The sequence below is a fragment of the Gavia stellata genome, chromosome 3 (genome assembly GCF_030936135.1).
Source record: "Gavia stellata isolate bGavSte3 chromosome 3, bGavSte3.hap2, whole genome shotgun sequence".
NCBI classification, from domain to species: Eukaryota; Metazoa; Chordata; class Aves; order Gaviiformes; family Gaviidae; genus Gavia; species Gavia stellata.
Window position 1 is genome coordinate 67,680,543 of NC_082596.1, and position 14,960 is coordinate 67,695,502.

At 38.5% G+C, this 14,960-nt stretch overlaps 1 protein-coding gene across 1 annotated transcript; it reads left to right on the forward strand.

Moving 5' to 3' along the window:
* The first annotated feature begins 1,328 nt into the window (after positions 1-1,328).
* Positions 1,329-4,145, forward strand: MSANTD3 (Myb/SANT DNA binding domain containing 3). The gene is made up of 2 exons (XM_059815277.1): positions 1,329-1,743; positions 3,070-4,145. The coding sequence occupies exons 1-2, from the start codon at positions 1,329-1,331 to the stop codon at positions 3,477-3,479; spliced, it is 825 nt and encodes a 274-aa protein (XP_059671260.1). The 3' UTR covers positions 3,480-4,145.
* The last annotated feature ends 10,815 nt before the right edge of the window (positions 4,146-14,960 follow it).

Here is a 14,960-nt window from a genome sequence, read left to right on the forward strand (position 1 = left end):
GATACAGTAAGTACATAAGTAAAATAGATTAGTAGATAGAGTCTGTTTCATTATAGGTCTTTTTTATTGTACAGGTTTTGAGAGCTGTTTCATGGAGCTAAGTTACCAATTTTCAGTATCTTTTTTGTTAGGATGTCCATTTCCTGACTTTTTGCTTCTTTTTTTTTTATTTTTTATTTAAGGAACTTCTGAAGCAGATGTTCTCTTCTGTCTATTAGACCTAGACATTATAATGATTGGTATGTGATACTTTCAAGCTTGTTTACATACACTTAGTTTGTTCTGTGGGATTATAGGTGTTGAAGAATTCCTGTCACCAACACGTTGGGGTGACTAAGTTTTCACAGAGAGTAAGTAATAAATAACTTGATACAGTGTGATGGAGAAAATGCTGGATCAGGGAACTGTCTTCCTTATGCTCAGCCACCCAGCTCTCTTCCTTCTTCTACCTTTTCCTTTCTTGCAAAATAAACAAGCTGTTCTGCGAGCAGCAGAACTAAGAAAGCCTGGTTTCCTGTGGATCTTTCCCTTTTAAAACTTTTTTTAGCCTGGTCGTTCACTCCTGAGTGACCAGCAGTGCAAGCATAAAGAAGAGTGCCAGACACGCAGAGTCAGCAGTAAAAGGCGAAGGACTTGTACCTTCAGAGCAGTTAGTTTCCATAATTAATTCGTGCCTTCTTGCAACCCTTGCCTCTTCTCAGTATTGTAATACTGGTCAGGATCCTGCTGCCTATTGGATGTCAGTCAAGGAGGGCTGAGCGTGGGGGAGAACCAAACCAACAGAAGTCTTTAAAAAGAGAACTTCTTACTATTATTTCTCATACAACTTTCAATATTATAGAGAGAGGGGAGAAATTAGTTATATGCAGTCAGCAAGGGCAGAAGAGGGTGTTTTGTGTACCAAACGAAACTCAAACCTGCTGAAGGTGGCTTTAGAATTAAATCTGAAGCTATCAAGGGCTGGATTTCAAAACTCTGTGTGTAACAAAGTGCAATGAATAGGAAAACAAGTTATTAAAAACAAGTCACTAAGTAAATTGAATCCTGAGTATTTTGTATCAAGGCAAATTCTAACAAAAACAAGAAGCCTCTCCTCATTATGGTATACTTCTGTAACTGTTATCTTACCTGAATGTTTCATTATGTACTCTAGAACTATTCACAAGCTATTCTAGAAAATGAAGTATGTTAGAATCAGAAGCTATGCTTAGGAGTTATTTGCTGAAACACCATTTCTTGATACTGTAACCAGTTCTAATTTGTGCTTGTTTTTTTGCTTTCAACATTGTTTTCATAGGATTTTTGGCTTCTTGGAGAAACAGTAGAAAATGCAAAACGAAATAATAAAGCCTGCTAAATACTTCTCAGAAGTGGAGAAGAGCGTGCTGCTTGCGTTAGTTGAAAAATACAAATATGTGCTTGAATGTAAAAAAAGTGATGCAAGAACTATTGCTCTGAAACAACGTACCTGGCAAGCACTAGCTCATGAATATAATTCACAGCCCAGTGTATCACTGCGAGACTTCAAACAGTTAAAGAAATGCTGGGAAAATATCAAGGCACGGACAAAAAAGATAATGGCACATGAAAGGCGGGAGAAGGTAAAAAGAAGTATTAGTCCGCTTATAAATACTCACATCATAGGGAAAGAGAAGATTGCCAGCATAATGCCTGAGCAAATGTACTTTTTGCAGAGCCCACCAGAAGAAGATTCTGAATATCAGCCTGATGCTTCTAGTCAAGGTATAAATGTTACTGTAATGATGCAAGTAGTATTGTTTTGTATGTGATTTTGCCAGTGATTTCTCTTTCAGCAGTCTAAATCTCTCCACTTAGCTGTGACTACTGGTTATAGAAAAGTAATGTCAGAGCTATGATATTACAAGACTCTGTGTATTTCCCTAGGCCCCCAGGAGTTAAACTGAGGTTTTACTAGATTTTTTTTTCATCAGTTTTTGACATATCTGCTACTTTGTGGCAAGCATCACAGTAGCTATCACGCTGGCTTTCCAGAGAACAGTCCCAAGGATATTTTAATGCTTTATAAAGTATCATTTTGTTGGGGAAAATTTGTCTGAGCATTAAAAAAAAAAAGAAAAGCCACCAGCAGCAAATTGATACACAATTGTCTGCTGCAAGAGTTCCCTGTAGGTCTTTCCCCCTTTGTTTTCAAGGACTTAAAAAAAGTATGTAGAGCTGTATTTCACACTGCAGTCCACATTGGAGAATGGCCTTTTTGAAATAGTTCAGCACTACATTCTTTGTTTGGCAAGCATACACAGAAGGAATAATCCAAAACCAGAAGGGAGGGTGGCTACGGCGGTTTCTTCTAAACTTTATTATGTCAGGATCGCACACAGAAGACTGTCCTTGCTCAAAAGACAACAGTAACTACATTGTTAGATAATATTCTTACAATGTCTCTTTCATAATTGTATTTACCGTAAGTAGTAATCAGGATTTGTAAAGGAATTTATTGAGACCCTTATTCGCAGTGGTTACTATTTTATTCCATGAGTAGTTTCTCTTATTTCAGTAGAATTGGTAGAACATTCTCAATGTTAGAATAATGTAATTTTTCCTAAAAATATACACCACTGCACTTACAGCATGTACAGTAGCGATAAGGAAGGAATAAGTAGTATTCTTCCTTTTATTTTCTCAGTCTCTTGGTATTAATGTTGATGCAGCTCTTCATCTGATGCTCAAACCTTTCATAAAAATATCACAAGTCACATACGGATTTGGCTTAAGCAGCTGCATTAAGGTTCAGCTCCAGGCTCAACCACCTAAATTTAGGTGTCCACTTATAAATGTCTACATTCACTTTAGTATTCTGAGCTCCCGTTATAGCCATGGAGGTCTATCCATAGAGCTCAAAATGGTTCAGTTCAAACCATTATGCCCTTAATATTCTGTTACAGAACTGCATTATGGAGTGACTCCTTTACTATGGTAGAGAAGCAGAATGTTTAGATGTATACACCAATAACTATATTATCACAAGTTCTTGTTTCTTGAGGGAGAAGAAGGGAATGCTATAATACTTTTTCCTCTTATGTTTTGCAGAGTCATTTGTTGTCTCAAATAGAGAACTCTGTGATGAAGAGAAAGAGCTGGTACATTTCCCAGTATGTGAAGGTACCTCCCAACCTGAGCCTTCGTGTTCTGATGTCAGAATAGCAGCAGATAAGAACTACAGAAGTAAAGCATCTCAGGAAAGTGCTCTGAAAAAGATGCATGAGGAAGAACATCATCAGCAAATGTCAATTTTGCAACTGCAGTTAATCCAAATGAATGAAGTTCATGTGGCAAAAATACAGCAAATAGAAAGAGAGTGTGAGATGGCTGAAGAGGAGCACAGGATAAAAATGGAAGTGCTAAATAAAAAGAAAATGTATTGGGAGAGGAAACTGCAGACCATCACAAAAGAATGGCCTGTATCATCATTTAACAGACCCTTTCCTAATTCACCTTAGAACATAAAGGGGCAGAGAGTCAGTCTGTCTGAGCACATTTATGAGTAACACGCACTGGAAAGAGGGTTTTTTAATGTGAATGTACAGTGGCAGGATAGGTGCCTAACTGATAGTGAACACATGTTGACTCTTGATGTTTAGGGAAACCATGGTAGAGTCCACCAAGGGGAAAATTGTATTGTTCATTTGTAGGTAGTTCTGATTTGTTTAACTCTCAGACATGCAGAGTGTTCTAAAATGTGAACATATTTTCCCCTCTCAGGATACCCTAACATCTTTTTGAAATTTAAGGTACTCTGGGTATTCTTACATTGGGTGTTCTTAAGAAAACTTCACAGCTTTAAACATCAGGTTATAGTGTTTGTTTTGATTTCTATCTTTTCCTAGCTACCATTTCCCAAATGAAGGTAAGGGTTGGAGTTGCTCTCTGCTGTTGAGACAAATGGTGATTGATAGGTATTGGTTGGATTGTTATGCTGGGGCTCAGGAAAAAAAAAACTTGTTGCTAGTTAATATAGTTCATAATTTATTCTTCACAGAAGCTGTGAAAATGAAGGAAGTAGCAAAAGGACCGCTGTAATAACTGAGCCCTTTGCTTATGAAGAATAGTGATATTTTCCAGCTGGCTGGTTAATTGGGAGAATGGTTGTGGGCTGGCCCTCCAGTTGTTTGAGCCTCAGCCCTTAAGAAGCTGGAAAGAAGGTGACTTCTTCCGTATCCATTGTACTTGTCCTTTCTTTTCCAGGCCCATCTTGCATTCAAGTTGAATACTGAAACAGGAGGGTCGCATGCTGCTGCCAGCATTGTGTGCTGTTTACCTGGAGTCATTCTGAGGGGGAAGAGCTTTTTAACAATTCATAAAGCTCTTAAAATGTAGTGAGCCAGCCAGTCCATTGGCAAAGTCTCCCTTTATCTCCCTGTGCAGTACTTAATGGCGTAGCAGCTAGCTTGAGTATTTCAACCTCTCCCTAGCTAGAAGAAAAGCCTAAGACTCGCCCTCTTTTCCTTCTTATAGGGTGGGAAGCAGTTCAAGGGAATCGTTCCTTTCTTGAAGCACTGTTCTGTTTTGTTCTGTCCTGTGTGTTATGGTGGTGTGTTTCTTGCCTTTGCTGTCACGGAGGCGTGATGGACATGATTTGTATGAAAGCATTCACATGAAGGTCCCCACAGAGTTTGGGGGTCCAGAATAGTAGATGGTAGGAAAGCACAAATAATGATAATCCTTCCCCAGGAAATCATTTAGACTAGTGGGGCAAGGGTTAAGAAAACGTGAAATACAGAACTCTACAAAGATTCATACAGACTTCTGATGTGTGAAAAGCTGTTTTACAGGAAGGTGTACAACCATCGTTTGAAGCAGTGAGAAAAATGAACAAAAGCATAAATTTTCATTGAAAAACCTGAGTATCCCTTTATTCAATATTTTCAGATCATGATTCATGAGGGCAAGTCCATACAGTGAGCAACATATTCGAATTAGAGTATGTTACAAAACATACGTTCCCAGTTACATTCCCATCTCTTCCCTGGACGTTCTTTCTGGTGGAGTGAGTTTCTTTTCATTTTGTTTTGGGGGGTTTTTTTGTGTTTCTTTTTCTTGAACTGCTTTCCCTGCTGGTGGTTCATCTTTGAAAGCACTGCCATTATCAACCACAGTACTCGCTGTGGTTAACGCTGTGGTATATGCGTTGCTCCCTTCAAAGTGCTAAGACCAGCAATCACAATGGGAGTGATTTATTACAACTTATTTTATATGAAAGAGAAAAAAAAAATTGCAGAGCTGCTGCAATATCAAAAAAATAAACCTTGTATGAAATCTGAAGACAGATCTTTCAGTCAGCAAACTCAGTTTTCTTATAAATTGGCTGTATGAAGGAAGCACAGGACTTCCAAAGAAGGATATCATTATGGACACCTTTTTTTCTGCTGAATGGGAACACCATTGGAAGGTATAATAACAGTAGAGGCAAAAGAAAGAAGTAAACAGGAGTTGAGGACCTTTTTGTTCTGAGGTTGCATTCTGAGGTCTGGAAGATGAGTCAGTTATTTGAGTTGTTATGACAATTGTTCAGGCACCATCCAGAAAAAAGTGTAGGAAAGACATTCATCTTAACCAATGATGGGATTCCTTCCACACTGCTTCTAAGTTAAAGTAATTTGAAACTATGACATTGAAACCATGTATGTTAAGGTGTCAAAAGGTGATGAACGGAGACAATTTCAGCACTGTGAAGAGAGCAAGAACAGAGAGCCAATCCAGGTCTAGATAGCCCTGTGAGAAGGTATGAAATAGTTCAGGGAGGATCTCATGAAATGTGAGATAAGGGTAGTTTTGACTCCTGAAAGTTATACCATTGCTCATGGAAGATTGTTTTATTTTTATATTAAAAATAATTTAAAATATGCATGTTTTCAGACTGTACTAAGTGGGCAATGCCTTGCATCTTGGTATATATTCTTATTCTGAGACCAAAAGTTACAGTTCTTAGGCTGAGCGATAGACCCTTTTAATTCAGCTTCTATTGAAAAGAAAGAAGATCACAGGAGAAAAATCAGAAAGGGCCAAGATGAAGATATGAAAGAATGATCAGTACATGCGTAGAGGAAGAATGGGAATGTCACATCTAACACAAATGATACAAGATGCTTTTGTGGTACAGGGAATAAATGGCCTACTGGTGACACAGGCTTTTGCTTTCACATCTATGGTTGACTGTTGGTTGCTGTAAGGTTGGGCAATACACACAGAAAAATGTAAAAGATCAACAAGGTGAAGTAATGTGTTTCCTTGCCAAGCTTTGGCTTCTCTATCTAAAAGCTTTATAAAGTGATTGGTGTGGTGGAGTTTAAATGACTTGTGGCTTTTACCATTAATTTTTTTTGCAATTACTTCCTCTGGTATTAGGGTATATCTTTTCTTTTGTTTGAGTTTTCTTATATGTAATATAGCCATCTCAGACAATATGTCCATTTGTTCCTCTCCCTTTTTTTTCTAGCTTACCTCATTCAAATACTTTCACATAATTGTGTTTTCCTGTTAACCATTTGGCCAAGCTATATAGGCATTTTCCCAAGGTTTTTCCATAGATAAAATACAGCAGTATTTTAAGAAGAAGAACATGCCTGTTCTTCTTCTCTGGATTTGTTATACAAGTTGTTGGCAAGAATGAACTTAAGAGATACACTGGGCAAAATGATCCGTGCTTAACTCTGTAAGAAAAAATGCATACCAGACATGCACTGGCCATTGTTCTCAGCCTCTATGTTCTTATGAAAAGCAATTACGACCTTCTAGGTAAGGTGTGGTGAATTCCTTTATGCTCCCCAAAATGACACGATCCTGGCTCCAAGTGCTGTCTCTCCTTGAAGCTCATCTAACTTGTTATCTGGTATAATCTTTTGTATTTGTTGATTTTTTTTCTCCTGCATTTCTTCCTTATGTCTGTGTTCACCCTTGGTTTTTTTAACGAGCAATATGAGCAGGGGATTTCATCCAGAGCTATGTGTTTTGCGCTTTCCTTTCTCTTGCCCAGATTTCCTGCATCACAACATTTGAGCATGAAATGGGTGCTCCTCAGTCATCATCTTCCCCTTCCACAGAAAGCATGGTTAGTTAACCTTTCCTGCACAGCTGCCCATACATTCTGGATTCTGCACGCAGGCTAGGGAACATATTAGACGATTTTGAAGGGAGTTTAGTGTAGAGAAAGGTCTGTATAGAGAAGAGCACTTTCTCCATTCCAGCTCCATGTAATTCTGGGAGGACAGTCTGTGACTACAAAGTCATTCATCAGGACCAGAGCTAATGCAGGATGCTGAAGCTGTGTAAGTGGTACTGATTCTTCATAAATCCTTGGGGTGCTGCAAAGGCTAGGTTTGCGGTTTCTTGATAACAAAGTTCCTTCTTTCTAGGTAGTGGAAGAGTCTCAGTGGGAGATCTTCACAGATATTTCCTCAAATAAAGGCTTTTATCTTGACAAAGAAACAACCCATCCTGCAATCTGTTACACTACTTCTTTTAACACCCAGGCTGCTCTATCACAGGATCAAGGGATCTTGCTGCTTGCCACAAATCCTCTCTGTGATGCTCCTTCCTACACTGCAGAGATATGTGTAGACAGGGCTGAAAGACACAGGCCTCCTGGCCAGCCATTGCTCAGAGAAGCAGTCGTTACAGAGCAGGTGCAGCTGGTGTGGCTAAGCTCAGTGCTCAGACCGCAGGGCTGAAATGGTCCCGTTGCAGCCCTGTGACGAGAGAAAGGAAGGGTGGCTCAGGGCTACCCTTTTCTGAGCTATACCACATCTAGTGCAGCTGAGGGTGTTGTCCTGAATTTTGTTCAATGATCATTTACCTTTGTGTGTTTCCAATACCAAATTTTAACAGTCTCCCAAGGATTTGTATGATTACATAGGTTTTTTTCAATGATCTTTTGCAGATTTGTTTTTTGCTGGTTATAGATACAGTGGCTTTTACAATGTGTCCTCTTCCTTCTTCCCCACTTGCATTATAATGCTTCCAGTTTCGTTCTGAATCTCTATGGTCACAGTCTGTACAAACCCACATCCGTGCAGTATCATATTTTCAGGTATTTTTCTCATTATGACATTGAAATGATAAACTGCTACACATTTATATATTGTTACTTTGGGGGTAGGGGAATTACATATAAATCTTAAAATAACATTTAATTGTATTTTTTTCCAGGCAAGTAAAGTCCCTCATAAGTAGTCCTGTGATTTCATATTTTGAGCTAGCTTGTTCAAAGCTATTTTTATAAGACCGATGCATCTTAGTTGTTTCCATAACGTAATTGCCTGTCTTTTCGCATTATTTTTCTGTTTTTTCTCAAAGCAGCTGACTGTAAAATCACACATCATCACTCTTCCTGAACTTTGTCTCTAGTTATATATTCAAGAAAGTTTCCATGCAAATTAAGTACTAATATGTGCTAAAATTAATACATTTAGGCTAATAAAATAGACCAAGTTACAAGATGATAGGATAATAGGCAGCGACTGTTAATATAATTTAAAAAACATTACAGAAGACAGCTCTGTACATTTGATTAAAAAAAAAAGACAATTTGTTGCCATCTATAAGAACAGGATAATAAAGTATTTTTACAGTGAAAGTAAGCAGTGATCTCCATTTCCAGTATCACAGATTAACTTCTGTGCTGCTGATTTACAAGGGACTTTGCTTCTTAGATATCCTTTAATTTTTTTTAATTTTTTTTGGTTCTCTTATATACACATAGAAATGTGGACAGATTTCTGGGCCTAAAACAAGAGCAGTAAAATGGAAAAGTACTAGCTGTGGCTCTGAACATTTTACTGTTCTGGTGGTGAAGGGATTAGGCATCCCACAACATCATCAGTCATGTTAATAACACTGAACAAATTAAAAACTTGCAAAGGCAAAAAAAAGGGCTGGTATGGTTTTCAGAGTGAGTCAGAAGTGAAGACAGCTCTTAGCTGTCCCGAGAGGTAACACTCATGTACATCGAACAATTCCCCCACATGGTCTTCACCTTCCCTGATTACTCTTTCCTTTGAGATGCTGGACACCTCCATCATACCATTCACAGCTCCAAGTGCCTGACAATAAGGGAAGTAACCACATCAAGTAGGAATCCCGCCAGAGTTACTAGACCTCACTCTTTATGAAACCAAAGTTGGACAATTTTCTGAGACTGCGTTATCCAGACATGCATGCTATGCACTGTGGAAAGGCACATGAAATTTGTCCAGCATGTAGTCTGCCAAATGGCATAGGCTGTACAGCAAGGAAAAGGAAAAGGTTGTCCACCACATGGCTGTGGGTTATAAAACTGTTATATTCATGACGGAGTGTGGATGCATCTCACTGGATGGTCAACCTCTTTAACAGTGAGAATCAAGAAGTATTTTTGCCAAATCTTCTAACTCATCCTAGTCTAGATTTCCCAAGCTGTCAAAACAGCCACAGGACAAAAACAAAAGGAAAAAAAAAAAAAATAAAAAAAAAAATTAAGCAGTCAAAATAGCTAGAAACAATCCATTGCCTTCCTGATGAAGAGCTGGCTAGATAAAAAGCTACACTACATATACATTTGGGGAAATAACTCTCTAAGGTAACAGAAATAAAGCAAGATAGATTTTTAGATCATCCTTATTTAATTTATGTGGGTTTTTTTTTTTAAATGTTGATTGAGATTGATTGTTTTCCTTTTATTATTCAGTCCAGCTGCAGAATAGTTGTGTGCTTCAGTTTCTGACCAAATGTTAGAGCACCTCATTAATCAAATTTGTTTGGCAAAAGAGTAGAAGTAGGCTTGTATTCAGCACAACTTGAGATTGATTGTATTCTGCAAGTCTTCAGCTATTTCTTCTCAGATATAAGAGGCTGTTCTTGGACAGCCCCGAATCTGAAACTGGCATTATACCCCAATTTAGTAGTAATTTATTATTTATATGGCACTAACAAGGTGACATATAAGCTGCTCAAGCTCTGTCCATTATTTGGTCACGTACAAATCCCTTTCTTTTTTTTAGAATTATGCCCTGAAATTATGTACTAAGCCACAGATGGCCCAGCTGAATCACCCATATAAACTCCTGCCACGCATTCTGTATCACAGTATAGTGTGAGGAAAAACACTCCTGCTTCTGTTTAATCATGGAGTTTTGAAATTTTTACCTGTTACTCACACCAAAGCTTTGCTAAAAATTGTTTTGTTTTATTAGACTCCTATGTGTTCCCACAGAACTGTCCTTCAACCCAATGAGCCACATGGCTTTATAACTTTTGAATACCAAGCCTATGGACTGTACAGAGTCTGAATTGACACACACATAATAAATTCCATTTATCTGAAAAAGATCTTGTAAATGCTGTCACGTACTGAAACTCTGAAAAGTACAAATTAGGGAGGTGATGTGATGGATTTGGTATTTAATACCAGGGCAGAAATTTTGGCAGGCTGAGAGTTATCAGTACTGACCTAATAGAGAGGTTCAACCTCTGCTTAAGAAACAATAATGTACAATCCAAATACTGCCTTACCTCCAACTTTCCATCTAAAATGAGATGTAATGAGAAGTCCTTGCCAGATAAAGCAAAATTAGTTTCCAAAATGCACTTGTTTTGCTTTCAATTACTGGCTTGCATGAGGGCTCTGAGGCTAGACTGGGCTTTATGTTGCGCTCTGTTGGTGGCTGATGGCATTTGAAGAAGACTTCCCGTACTGATTTTGTTCTGTTCCTCTTGAACGCAATACTCCTACTTGGATGCACTTAGCCTTGCAGTGGTGCCAGTCGGACCGTGGCAAGGGGTTCACGTTCTCATGTTGTCTGGCAGTGACTCCCTGCATCTTTTCCAATTACCAAATCAGTGGTGGTGGATGAATTTGAATAAAAAATGAGGGGCTTTGGCTAGCAGGAACAACCATTGTTGCTAACTGTGTCACTGAGGTGCCTCATCACACTGATAAGGTGGCAAATTTAGAGGTATAATCAATAAACAACTGCAATGGTACTTTGTCTCAGACAATTACAACACTGTCTTCTGGGGTAAATCTTGCTTTTACTCCTCTTGTAGACTGATAAATTAATTGCTTGCTTCCAGTTTATACTTCCACAGTCCCACTGAAGCCAATACATTTCTGTACATGTTGCCGTGGGCTTGATAGGTAAGTGTAGATCGCTGCTCTCATTCTGGTCCAAATGCCACAGCTACCAACACTGCTTCTGTAAATCCAGCACGAGTGCACTGTCAGGGAGACAGGCTGGGAAAATCAGGCATGGGAAGAGACTGGCTTAAACCTAAGCCCTTCTCTTACACACAGCATGGACATAGGTCACTCAAGCCCCATGGCACAGCAAACTCACATTCACATCCTGTCACAACTTAAAACCCAAGTATGGACATAGTAACAGCAGTGGGTTACTTTGGTGATCTGTTAAAATGGCTTTGGCTGGTAAGCAATTGGTTTTTTAAATTGTTATATATTTAAATCTTCCAAATTATGGGACAGGTTAAAATTATGTCCTGTCAGCGTTCAACTACCAAGAGCAATAAATTAACACAGCTTCAGTCCGGCAGATTCAGTTTTCTGTTAGGATTTGCTTAACTGGTATGTCACACAGGCACACTCACCTTTCTTCCTTGTAAAATCTTTGCTACTTCCATCAAATTAGTTCACATTCTTAATTAAAAAAATAAAGTCAACTATGTTAATCCATCCCCAGTTAGATATATACATAAATTCAACCAAATGAACAATATATAAAATCTTTTTCTCATATTTTGTATTTTCAGCTATATATGTATATACTTTCCACTTTTTTTTTTTAAGAGTCTAAGGTTAAATAATGAGACATCTGATCTTCAGCTTCTCGAGATGCAGATGTCCTGACATGTTTCATTGGTACCAGAAAAAAGTTCTGGTAATCCATAAATGCAAATACAGAGATATTCCAGTCTGTTCTACTTCCCAGAGAACTAGAAGGCATAGGCCTAATCATACCTTTCTTTTTGTGGTTGTGTTTCTGAACTTCCAGTCACAAGGCGTACAAGCTGTTTTACCACCAACTAGCATCCAGCAGCACTAGTGTAGTTACAGGGCTTGTCTTTCAGAGGTCCTGACCCGCTGTCTTCAGCAGGGGTCATGGCAAGTCAGGACTTCTGGGCAAAATGGGCTCTAGAAACCATGGATGGGATTTTCAACAGAGCATGTGGGTTGCACTTTCAGATCCCACCAATTTCCAGGGAGCACTGGAGCCCCGCCTCCCCTGGGCATCTTCTAGAATTTCCAATTTATGCGACTACGAGGAAAAAAAATTACAGTTTTTGTTTATCAAAAGCAATCACATAATTCTTTTTTTCTTCAACGTTTTTCTTCCTGTGATTTTTTGAGTGACTTGTATTGCTAAGTGAGTAAGAACCTCTTTTCCAAAAATTCATGCAGTTTAACAGAAATATTTTTACAATACCCAAGAAGCAAAAAACGCTGTAAGAGATAATTTTTTTCCAAATGTGTTACTGCCATCTCTGCTAGTACTACCATCTTGTGATGGTACATCATGTTGGCCATGTTTTGAGAAGTCTTACGGGCCAGGTTTTTAGAAGTCTTACCTTTCCAAGGCGAAAAAGTAACTTTCACTTTAGTCTGGCAATGACCCAGGGTATTACCTGAGGTTGTTCCATGAGGTTCTCTCTCCACCATCACTTTTTCTTATCCTGCAGAATCTTCCCCTATTTTGCATGTATATTCCATCAGCACTGGAATTGCACCTGAATTCCTTTGGTCAAGGAGACTGCAAGGATCCTCTGAAAACCTCTGAAAGTGGTAATTGTGCCATGAGTGTTCAGAGGGCTCAGGACAACTGCAGTCTAAATGCAGAGGCACTGAAAATTGGACGTCTAAAATATTGCCAGCACAAGAGCTTAAGAATCTCAAGGAGAAACTTGAATCTAGGCACTCCTCTTCTTTGTCATTTTTGTATAAGCAGTCAAATAATTAGGAAACCACTCCTTCTTTACACCGTGTTGTATTTATTATGTGACATTAGATTCTGTTGCATTTTAACAATATATGAAATTACATTGTGCCGTGTTTGTGCTTATAGTCGGTGAGCATCTAAAATGGAACAAGCACTTAAGTACTGGGCTATTTGTCATAAGATACTTGAAAATGTATACACTCCTGATACTAAATATTTTAATGGAGTATTAGATGGTATCTCTTGTGGTCTTTGCCTTTTATTAGCATCAGTTTCTGAGTTTTGCTTTTTAAATTGCACTAAAAACTATACATTATTTAAGCTCCCCTTTTTAGCCAAATGGTAGCCACTAGGCTACCCTGGTTTTCCTAGCATGGTGTCAGCCTCAGTCATCTCACCTGTTGTAAAGTGTTGGTTTAGTATTTTAGTGCCTCAAACACCACCAAAGCTGGTTCTGCCCTGCACGGAAGTAGCTTCTGGAATTGCACCTTTAAACAGATTTTTTTTGTTACTGTTGTTTTTAATTGATAATGCCCACATTATAGTTTGAATCTCTAAGGAGCTCACAGTATGTCCGAGTCCTTAGAAATGTGAGGAATTGACTTTTCATTATCTTTATTGTGTAGCTAATTTTCATAGCAAATTCTTTGGTTTTTCTACAGAAACAGTGAGTAAAAGGAGACAAAAGTAGGGCCCTAAAATGTATACTTCCTAACAGCTGGGGATGTATGAAATGAAACAAAAAGTACCACTGGAGGAAGAGATTCAATAATTGTCTAAGTGAGGGGAATCTACTGTATGTCTGAAACTCACAGCGTATGTAATAAGGATGACTAACTGTACATTTTAGTGCCTTGTTTCTTGTAAAATGTTTAATCATAAATTACTAAACAGAAATAATGAAGAATTTCTGAGAAAATGTATCTAAATATTGTTAATAGAAACTGTATATTCACAGAAAAGTCAATAAATCATCAACTATTGTTACACATTAATTAGGCGAGATTTTTAGTCTCCATTCTTTCAGAGTTGTTTTCAAATAATGTCATTTAATTTACACATGACTGTGCTATTTCTGTCTTTTAAACTAAACTCCACTCAACTGCATGGAACAGAGAAACTTTTCTCAGTTGCACTGTCAAATTCTGTGGGAGAAAGTGCTATTTGTGATGCCTGTTGTACGTATTCTCCACAGAACCTTATATTTTGTTTGATTAAATGCTGATACAGTTATAGGTTCCTTTGAAGTGTTCATCCTGTAGGTCTATTGAGTAGATCAGGTTTGAACCTGAGTTAAACAAACACTAGCACTTTGCTTCTGGGCAGCCTGTGTCAGGCACTGGTGTGCAATAAAAATAATAGGGTTCCTATTAAGAGCATTTTAATGGTATCGGTTCAAAGCCTGCGTAGAAATCCAGGAAACTAAACCAAGATGACATACCCAAGAAAGTGAAAGTCTGTCCCATTCACAAGCAGCAAGATGAACAGTGGGGTGTGAAAACCCACAAGGCTGAGTGTTTAGAAGCAAGCAGAGGAGAGGGAGAGCAATGAGTGGATAAGAACAACCTGAGCTTTCTCCCTGCCTCTCTAGGATTTTCTGAGCAGACCCAATGTACTGAAAGACGTATTGGTACCGGACAATTTCGCAATGGTGTCTCGCCCATGCCACATGTAGAACTTTGTGGTGAGTATTACGATGTCCAGAGGAACTGGGACAAGACCTCAGAGGCAGTTGAATTCATGTACATAAGACCTTGCAAAAGCTGTTCTGGATCAGGCCACAGCTCTGTCTAATCCAGTATCCTGTCTACAAAAGAGGCTAATAGCATCTGCCCAGCAAAAGGTAAAAAGAAAAGCAAGTGTACAGCACTTTCATAGCATGCACTGCTCCATGAGCCACATACTCCACGAGACCGTAGTGGAATCTTTGCATATAATGGCCTTCAATGGATTTTTCTTGTATAAATCTGTTCAAGATCTTTCTGAACCTATGTAAGC